The sequence below is a fragment of the Pteropus vampyrus genome, unplaced genomic scaffold (genome assembly GCF_000151845.1).
Source record: "Pteropus vampyrus isolate Shadow unplaced genomic scaffold, Pvam_2.0 Scaffold339, whole genome shotgun sequence".
Lineage (NCBI taxonomy): Eukaryota > Metazoa > Chordata > Mammalia > Chiroptera > Pteropodidae > Pteropus > Pteropus vampyrus.
The window spans coordinates 434,140-444,490 of NW_011889120.1; the positions used below are offsets into that span (position 1 = coordinate 434,140).

Genomic DNA, 10,351 nt, shown 5'->3' on the forward strand with positions numbered 1-10,351 from the left:
TTCTTTGTCTGGAGGCCAGAGATCTGAACACAAAGTTTGGGCAGGGCCACCCTCCCTCTGAAGGCCCTAGGCGAGGCTCCTTGCTTGCCTTCCAGCTTTTCCGGATGTTCTTGGCTTGTGTCCTTATCACTACAATCTCTCCTTTTGCCTTCTTATCACCTGCGCCTCTTTCTCCCTGTGCCTTCTGTTCTGTTTCTTATAAGGACACTTGTCATTGGATTTAGGATCCATCTGGATAATTCAAAGTGATCTCATCTATGACATTAAATATATCTAAAAACACCTTTTTCTAAATAAGGTCACACCTCCAGGGTCTGGGTGTTCGCGTGTGGACATATCTTTTGGGGGGCCGCCATTGCACCCAGTGTCAGTGGGAGAAATCTGTTTTTAAAATGGCAACTAACTTACACTCTTTAAAAAGTATGTGCAGGGCCAGAATAAGACACATCTGCTATCCAGTTTGGCCTCTGAATCCAGTTTGTGGCTTTCATTCTTACTGTGCGCTAGAGGGTCATAGGAGCATAGTTCAGATCGTCACCAGAGATAGTTCAGAGTGAAAAAACCCTTAATTTCCAGTCCAAGTTTCGTCACTCCTTAAAGGTTTGTGGAAGGAATTCCTATATAATTTTTTTGTGAGACCTCAGTATGGTCAGTTTTGAATCCTTGTTTCTTGTTGCCTCTGTTCAGGTCACAGGAATGCTTAGTTGTGGTGCTTTGCAGCCTGTAGTTTTTTCCTTCGTGCAGAAAAAGTGGCCTGCAGAGGGTCGTGTGGGACAGTACAGAGAATTCCTTTGATCTCATCCTGGTTACCTTACCCTCTATTAAGTGTGCAATAGCATTATGTCTTAAAAATGTACATACCTTAATTAAAAAAACACTTTATTGCTAAAAAAAAGGCGCTAAGCAATTAAGCCTTCAATGACTCAAAACCTTTTTGCTGGCTGGAGGAGGGTCTTCTCGATTTTGATGAAAACACAGTTAACTGCGAAACAATAAAACGAGGTATGCCTGTACCCATCAACAGTGGTCGGACATCCCCTTTCTAGTACTGTATATCTTCATTAATTTATTTAACTTAAAATGGAATCTTATATTTGCATTTCTTTGATTTCTGGTTAGGCTGGATATTTTGTTTAATGCTATTTCTGGTTGGCTGAATATCTTTCCGCATTCTTGCCACAGCTATTTTGTGGTTGGTGTTTGTATTCTTATTGTGTTAACCTGCTAATCTGTGTAGCCTCTCCTGGCAGGATTGAGAATGTTTATAGCTCGTGACAAAGGGGATACGTGACGCTGGCCACTCTTTGCTCAAGTTTTCTTGTAAAGTTTGATCATCAGACTATGCCTTCCTGGCTTTCCTTCTGAGTGTGATGCATTCCTGACTGTCTTGCCTTCTCCCCTCTGTTCTCTAGCTGATGGTGAGACCATTCTAAAAGGCCTCCAGTCCATTTTCCAGGAGGAAGGGATGACCGAGTCGGTGCACACCTGGCAGGACCACGGCTATTTAGCAACCTACATAAACAAAAATGGCAGGTGAGGCGGCCTTGAGTGTTCCTCTTCAGATCTGAGCACTTCCTGAGATGGGGGAGCTGCGAAGTGTGTGTGTCTGTGTCTGTGTCTGTCTGTCTGTCTGTCTATCTCCAGGTACTTTTTCCTCTCTTTCACAATTTTTAGGAGGGGGCTAAAATTCAGCGCTTCTGGGCCCAAGCTGGGAGCACTTTTCACAGAATCCAATGGCTAGGCATTCTCCCCAGAAATCGAGTTCACCGGGCACCAGTACTTCTCCAAAGATCCCCAGGTGGTCTGCTGTGTGGCCAGGACCCCAAACCTTTGGGCAGCATAAGCAGTGTGAAGTGGCGGCCAGTGATCTGGAGTTGGTTAAAACACAGATTCCTGGGCTCCACTCCAAGAGTTTCTGATGTGGTAGCTCTGGGGCAGTGCCCCAAAGAGTATTTCTTTTCTTTTTCTTTTTCTTTTTTTAAATTTTATTAAATTTGTTGCGGTGACATTGGTTAATAAAATTGTGTTGGTTTCAAGTGTATAATTCTATAATACATCATCTGTATATTGCATTGTGTGTTCACCACCCTAACTCAAAACTCCTCCCATCCTCATATGTTTAAATAGCATTTCTAGCAAGCTTCCAGGGGACACTGATGCTGCTGGTCAGCCGACACCCCCCCCATGAGTAACACTATTATAAATGATTATCTCCATTAATGCAGACCATAGTCAAATGCAGGATGGGAATGGCTACGAGTAGCTTGTCAGGAAGCTAAGGAGATCCAGGAGTTCAAGTTTTTCTTTTTCCTTAACACTTTATGGACTTTACATAATCAAAATGTAGATGAAAGTCAATGTTTTCCAAGAATAGGAAAGGAAACCTAAATTTAAAACTGAGCAATACCAGAAAATGCCAGTGCATTGAGCTCTTTGTATTTTCCTAACTGTAGGTTTGTACTGTATTTACGCTGGTTTCGTATGTGGAACTATTAAGATTCTTAGTAATTTGCGGTATTATTTTAAAAATCTGAACTCCTGGGCACAAAGTACTAGAATTCCACATGGCTTCATTAAATGTCCCACATTCTCTCCCTTGTTTTTCTATTAAAAGTCCCCCGCCCCGTAGTCTTACAGATGCCCTGAAGTCTGTTCTGTGAGATGAGGGAAACTTTTACTTTTGAGTCCACCTTCCTTCTGTTATCTCTTTTATAAGTCTACATGGTCCACCTCTATGGTGGTGATGGGCGTTCCCACTCCTGATGCCTCTCAAAGACATCTTCACCCCCCCGCCCCCCTTCCCAAGCCCAGATTGGTATTTTTAACCAGGCAGCAAAGCTCCATGTATGTGTTTAGCAGATAGCTCAAATGTATCTAAAATTATTTCTTCCTCAAGGGTGATCGAAAATCAGTACTGGCACCCAATCCTCTGCCCTCCATTGTCCCCCATGCTCTGGCCCAGTTTATGGCGAGTCTCCTGGAAGTAGAGGCCTGAGCTGTCCTTGACCCCTCCAGCTCCTGCAGGCTCGCATTCAGCGCCTCTCTTCCTCAGCCTCTCTTCTCTACCCTCCCTGCCACTGTCTCGACTGTCCTGGCTGCAGTCCATCCTTTGGGCACCACAGCAAATCAGACCTTGACACTCTGCCACCTTGGTAGGTCCCTCGTCCACTCTAGGTGGAGCCTCACATCTCCGACCATCTCCTGGTACTTGGACACACGCAGCCTGGCCCCACCTACCTCTGTGTGACAACAGTTCTTGAATCTTCTATACTAGATACCAATTCCAGTCTTCCAGAGAGAGGGCTTAGAATTCTTCCTGGAAGAGTTTTTGAGTGACGAGCTGTTTGGAAATTGCTTCTGAAAGCTGAAAAATAAAATTAACATGCTTAGTTTAAAAACGTGTTTTCCACGTTGGTCTCTCTCTTCTTTCATTTGGTCGACTGGGACCCATCCCCGTGGTGCCTGTCCCGAAACCTGACTTTTCCTGCCCAGGCACAGGTTCGAGGAAAGCACTGCAGCTCCACACACCACTTCCGGCCGACTTCTGGTTAATTCCATTCCCCTTTGTGATGCTGAGGTGTGGTCCTCAGCCACCTTTTTTTCACATTCTCCATATTCTCCCTGGTAACTTTTCTTTTTTATTTCTGGTTTTAACCTTTTGCGGTTGGTACTTTACCCTACCTTCCAGCATTCTATGTGTTCCTGTGGTTCTCTGGCAGAGGACTTCATGCTAGAACCACCCACGTAGTTAAGGGGTGGCATATCTCTATCCTTCCTTCACCCCAGGGACCCCTCTCTTTTGTGTCGCTGGTGGTGGATGGGAAGGGAAAGGTAATCAACTGATTCAGGTGTAGATGAGTTTGTGGTATCCTGGACATAAACTTGTTTTTGATGCCATCTAAGGACTGAAGGTAAAAATTCATTAGTTGTATTTATTTTTTAATCCAAGCACACTGCCCATATTCTCTGAACAGAATTCATCTTCTAATTTAGTGTATTTCAAATGTTTCTTTAGCCATGACTTTAGTAAGAGTAAAAGGTAACTTTATGTCATTAAATACACATCTGTGTGTATATAATACAAATACATGAATTTGAATAATTGAAATAAAAGTTTCTTCAAATAATTAACTATTAATACATGTGATACTCATTTTTATTTTATTAAAAAAAAGCTGGTCAGGTCCACTAAATTAGGAGTCAAAAGCATTTTCTGTAGGGAGCCCGATAAAGTCTCTGTCACATTCTCCTTTTATTCAAAAACCAGCTCTTTAAAAATGTAAAAACTGTTTTTAGAGTAGGGCTTTACAAAACCTGCTGTAGGCTGGATCTGGCCCTCAGGCTGAGGGCTGGAGTTTGCTGACCCGAATTCAATGAATTTAACCACCACCTGCCCACAGTCAGAAAAACCCGGCTCTGTTTTGAGCTCTGAAGGTTCATTGGGAGAACAGTTGGCTCTTCCCCGCCGTCCCTTCTACTGGGTGAATCACCTGTTGGGCAGCTTTCTTAAAAATCAAGATTCTTGGAATTTGCTACTGAATATGACTTTTTGGGCCCAAGAACCTGTTTTGAAAACCTTAGCATTTGATGACTCTCTAAATCTTCCCTGAATGATTGGGGACTTCCCTGTTTCCAAGATGAGGCTCTAATAAGAAAGCAGCAGGACTAACTAGGTAATTTTTTGGGGAAAAGAACAGTGGTCTTTCCTGTTGACATGGTTGGCGTCTTTTTTTCTCTTGAGTGCCCTGATACAGTCGCTAACGTTAAAATTGTGCTTTCCTTTGTAGCTTTGTCAATTTGAGAATTTACCCTCATGGATTGGTGTTATTGGACCTTCAGAGTTACGACGGTGATACAGAAGGCAAAGAAGTTGACAGTGTCGGTTTTTCACTTTTATTTACTCCAGTATTTGAGGATCACAAAATCTGCTGAGTTTAATAGTGTTACAGTTTTTTTTTTTCACTTAAATTGCTGACTTCTCAGTTCCCTCTAGAATTTCTTCCAGATAAGTGATTTTAGAAGAAAAATAGTTGTTCATCAGTTGTTTTTAAGAACTCGGCTGTCATTTCTCCCTTGACTGCTCGAGTACTGATTTTACTTTCCACTGGAGAGAATAGAATGTAAATGTTTAACCAGGATGTTATATCCTCATTATCCTTGAACCTTCCCCGTGCCCATTAATTTGTTGGTACTGAGACTGACGTTAGGTCAGCACCATGAGGGCTAGTTGGCATGGGGATGTGGAACTGAGCCAGCCCTGGAGGCCGCCCGTAGGGATGGGGGAGGACAGGTGTATTCGGGTATCTTCTAGTATTGTACAGTTCTGTCAACATGGCCTCAACCTCCTGTTCTGTAATTTAGCTGGTCCACTCAGCCTATTCTATAAGCCCTTTGATTTCGTTTCTGTTCATTACAGCTTTTGAACAAAGTAGAAGAAAGAATGAAAGAACTGAGTCAGGACAGTACTGGACGGGTAAAGCGGTAAGTCCACTCCTGAATGTCTTTTTATATTTGGGTAATTGATAAGATAATCAGAATGGTGGTGGTGTCCCTGAGTAGTGTCTGCTTAAGATGTGGAAAAAATCAGTCTGTTTCTATTTCTGGCAACAGTTAGACTGAGCTAGTGGGCACCTCACACTGACAGGAGATAAAATGTATGAAAACACATACGTACAGAGAGAAAGGGAGAGAAATCTTGGATAAAATGAAACAGGAGATGTAGAGTGAGTCTGTGGAACTGGAACTCTGTAAAGCAGAGAGCAAGGTGTGTTGCCACCTCAGTCAAAGGTCACCTGTCTCTTCTCTGCTCAGACTTCTGGGCCCCAGTGTGGAATTAACAGTTAAAAGATTTATGAAAGGATGGGGTGACAGAAAATTTGCCTCGAAGCCTTCAAGGAAGAAGACTGCAAGGTACTGAGAATCAAGAGGCTACACGCCTTGAGCAGTCACAGATAGGTTCTCGTCAAATAGCAAAGAAGACAGTTAAGTTTTCCCTGTTCAGAACTGTAGCCACCATCCTACATGTGGCTATTGAAAATTAAGTTAATAAAAGTAAACTGTTCAGTTCCTCAGTCTCACTAGCCTCATGTTAGTAGCTAATGGCTCGCGACTGCCATATTGGACAGCACAGATATAGAACGTTTCTGTTGCCACAGAAAGTTCTAGTGGACAGCACAGAGGTATTTACCAGTGGTGTCAGACATAAAAAAAGCTTCAATAGAAGTAACAGTTTTGACATTTGTTGAGAAGGGGTAGAGTCTGGCAGGTCCTGGGAATTAAGAATGAGAATTAATCATGGATTCACAGCAAGTAATTCTCAGCAGTTTGTTATTGCCCTGCTTGGGTGGCTCCTTATCGGCCCACCCAAAATAGTAGCCTCGTCCCTTGGCCATACAGGCAAACACGTAGATGCAGAGAAACCGGGGGGTCTTTACCAAGGTCACACCATCACAGATGGAAGGGCCCAGAATATAGATTTCTCCAGTTCATGGCCATTTCCAGAAGAGGGAATCCTTGTTGGCAAGAGCTAGGATGTTTGAATACTTAATGGCTCAGCGTGCTAAATTCAGTCAGTCCATAGGAAAGTTCCAGGGTGATGTAACATAACTAGAAAGTTGTTTAACCTCTGGTGGGGCAGAGAGCAGAAAACTGCAAGTGAAAAAAAAAAAGTTGATTTCTGTCAGGGCACCCAGATTCATTTACCCTGCGCAAGTTCAGTTTAGACATGTTCTCAGTCCCTTCCCCATCCTTTAAAAGCACATCTACACCCACGTCCTTTTCTGGATTTTTTATGTTTTCCTGCTTGCAAGAGTTGTCTTTATCTGCACCCATGTGAATTTAACAGGTTCCCACTGTGTTGTAAAATGTCTAAACTCAGTGATAATGAATTGGCCAACATCGATATTCCTGAGTTTTATTGGTTTAATTTTTACTGGAGTTGCTTCTGGGACTGAGGAAACAGATGGAATGCATTTGTGGGCTTCAGATTTTACAAGAAGTCTGGTTTGTGTTATTTGTTTTTTTGTTTTTTTTTGTTTTGTTTTGTTTTTTGGTATAGATTTCTAAGTGAGAGTAGGAGTTAAGCTTTAAATTTTTAATTTAAAATACCTTAGTTTTGGCTTATCGCTTTTTTATATATATTTTCATAAAATATATATAGAAAAGGTGGTTGGAAATACTTTGTTGTAGGCCCTTTGTTATCGGTGTCAAAAAGACAAGGATGGTGCCACTTTCCTGTCTGGAGAATGACATTATATTAGAGATTCAGTCATCAATGAATAACTCAGTAATATCTGAAATTATTACTCTCCTGTGGCTGATGAATTAAATGTGAAATTTTATCTAAGAAGCTGTGGGATTTATTAGAAAATTTTTTTTTGTATTCTACTTTTCAAAAGAAAAGAGTTAGGAAAACAAGCTCACATCACTTAGGTCTGTTGAAAAAAGTTCTTGCAACTTTCACTGTACCCAAGGCCCAGGACATATTCTGTCTGACTTTCTCTCTACAATCCAGTTTTGATTTTCAGCAGTGAAAGATCGAAATGAGTTGGTTTAGGGTTCCAGAATGTCTCCTCTAGCCCACTACAGGGAGATGCACGTCATGTTAGCATGAATACTTCCTCAAGGTAATGGCTTCCCCATCCTGTTGTAGATCCTTGTTGTTTCTTTGCCAGTCTTTACAAACCATTGTGTTGCAATCGAGGAAAGAGCTCTTAACCTTAGCCAAGGCACTCTGGACACAACTGAGAATAGGCATTGTTTATTTTCAGTGGGTTTGTGCATAGTTCATTAATAGCCTATAACAGCTGGCTGTCAACTAGGAAGTAGGTTTCTGCCCTTGAAAGCTGTAACTTGATATTTTTCACCCTCATCTAGTGCCACAGGTGGCTCACTCTCCCACCTCACTCCACTCCCCCCACTCATCAGCCAGGAATGGGAGAGGCTTCCCGCGAGTCCTTTTTGCCTGCCTGGGGGTGGGGAATTTCCTTTTTGGGACTCCACATTTTACAAGAAAAACCTGTGGTCTGCCTAACATTTCAACATGTGAATTTGTTAACCTGGAGGATAAAGAAGAGGTTAAACTGGGAGTTGTTAGGATTAAATGAGATGAGATTTATGGAAACTTGCTTTGTAAACCTCAGTGCTCTACATATATGTTAGTACTATTTCCTTATAGGAAACCTCATTAACTTAAACAGGTCTAGACTGTGCTCTGGGAAGCAGATGAGCGGGGAGGGGAAATGAACTCATCAGAGCAAGTCAGAAGTAGAGTCTCCCACCCAGCATTTCAGGTGTCTGTGGCTGTTTGCTATCAAACACCACTGTGTCCAAGAACAGATAATTTTTTTGCAGGCCGTTGTGTTATGTGTGCAACGAGTTCTCACTTTGTTTATGTTCAGGTTAGATTTTTGCCAAGCCCCTTTTCCAGGTCTGTTTTTCCCTGTCATTTAGTGTCCTCTGCTGGTAGCTTCTAGTACACTCACTTTATCTAAAATACTGAGTACTTAACAGAAGAATGGAATCAGAAAAGCATCAGTTTATAGCCGCTGTAGTAAATAATTGGTTCAGGCAAGAATCTTCTAGATGTCAAATCCCCTGGCGAAGGTTTGTTGGGCGATCAGGACCTTCACCCACTTTGAGAGGACTCCACTTAACAGCTAGTTTAGTAATTCCAAGGGAAACCAAAAAGGTACGTTTCCCAATAGACAGATCCAGTGGCATCTACTTTAACCAAGTGGTCACACTTTCGCATCACCAGTAATAGGACGAGCACACATCTTTGCCCCTGATACAATACCTGTATAATACATGTGCACTTACATGAATGTGATAATGACAATGTGGTCATGTGGGCAGTCTTAAGAAATCCCTGCTGAAGTATTTATGCATGAAGGCAATGTCCGCAGTGGCCATTTTCTCCTTCAGCTTTTTATTTAAAAAATTTCAATCGTGCCAGGAAGTTTTTTAAAAAGTCCTATAAATAGCAGTTGTTGACGTGGTGGTGGCCATGTTTGCTAAACCTAAAAGGCCAAGCTTTAGATTCGTTGGATACTATTCAGGAGTTGGCCTCGGGTCCATGCGGCTTATTTCTTCTGCACACTCTTGCTCTCAGGTCCACTTTTAAGGCAGCCTCACCTTAAGGAGTCTTCTCTTAAGGAGCATTCCTGTTTTCCTTTTTTCCTAGATTACCACCCCTAGTTCGAGGAGGAGCTATTGACAGATACTGGCCCACTGCTGATGGCCGCCTGGTTGAGTACGACATAGATGAAGTGGTGTATGATGAAGATTCACCTTATCAGAACATTAAAATTCTACACTCAAAGCAATTTGGAAATATTCTCATCCTTAATGGGGATGTCAGTAAGTATTCCATCCCTACGCCAATGGTACAACAAAGTGACGATGTTGGACTGTGGTGTTTTCCTGATGAATACCACACTGTTGTGGATTTGCCCAGGTTTGTCCTTGGCACTGTTTTTTGAAATGAACATTTACATACTAACCTGTGGATTGTCTGGGTTTTTGTGTTTTATATAAGCAGAGCCATGAAAACTTCGTCTTGATGTTCCCTTAATTTCTTAGTGATAAATATTTGGATTGTATTTCAAAAATCATGTGATTGCTTATTTAAAAAAACCTTTTTTGTAATGGAAAACTGCAAACTTTAGTAGACAAAATAGTATGATGAACTAGCATATACTCTCCAGTGAGTGTCAACAGTTATCAACTCCTGACCAGTCTCGTTTCCTCTAAACGCTGGTCCACTTTCTCCTTCATATTTTGAAACATCTCTTACACGTGATATCATTTCGTCTGGACAGGCAATTGCTTTTAATGATACACATCAGTACATTATTAAGAGTGTATTCTTCCTAATGACTAATGCATACCTGTATGTAACTTATTAGCTGTCAGATGGGCAGGGTTGATGAAAATTCCACAATCCAAAGGTAAAAAAACCTTCGTACATTGTTAACAGTTTTTAAAGATTTAAAGTGAAACGTTTTAGGCTAGATTCCAGCACTTTGTAGTATGATGAGTCAAGTCATATGTGGGTTTGGGTCAAGTCACCATTTTGGATCTGTTTCTCTTCCCTAGACCTGGCGGAGAGTGATCTGGCATATACCCGAGCCATCATGGGCAGCGGCAAAGAAGATTACACTGGCAAAGATGTGCTGATTCTGGGAGGCGGAGATGGCGGCATATTATGTGAAATAGTCAAACTGAAACCAAAGATGGTCACTATGGTAGAGATATCCTTTGTTGATCGACGTCAAGTTCAATAGGCTACTTTTGTTTTCTTTGCCCTTTTTTCTCTTAAGACTCCAGTTAATGTTATGAGACAAATGTG

At 41.8% G+C, this 10,351-nt stretch overlaps 1 protein-coding gene across 1 annotated transcript in view; it reads left to right on the forward strand.

The window, feature by feature from the left end:
• SMS (spermine synthase) overlaps positions 1–10,351 on the forward strand; it is a 42,010-nt gene that overhangs the window by 16,065 nt on the left and 15,594 nt on the right. Inside the window, exons 2-6 of the mRNA XM_011378446.2 lie at positions 1,413–1,533; positions 4,788–4,878; positions 5,417–5,481; positions 9,185–9,360; positions 10,099–10,253. Coding sequence (XP_011376748.1) covers positions 1,413–1,533; positions 4,788–4,878; positions 5,417–5,481; positions 9,185–9,360; positions 10,099–10,253 — 608 coding nt within the window. The remainder of the gene's footprint in view (positions 1–1,412; positions 1,534–4,787; positions 4,879–5,416; positions 5,482–9,184; positions 9,361–10,098; positions 10,254–10,351) is intronic.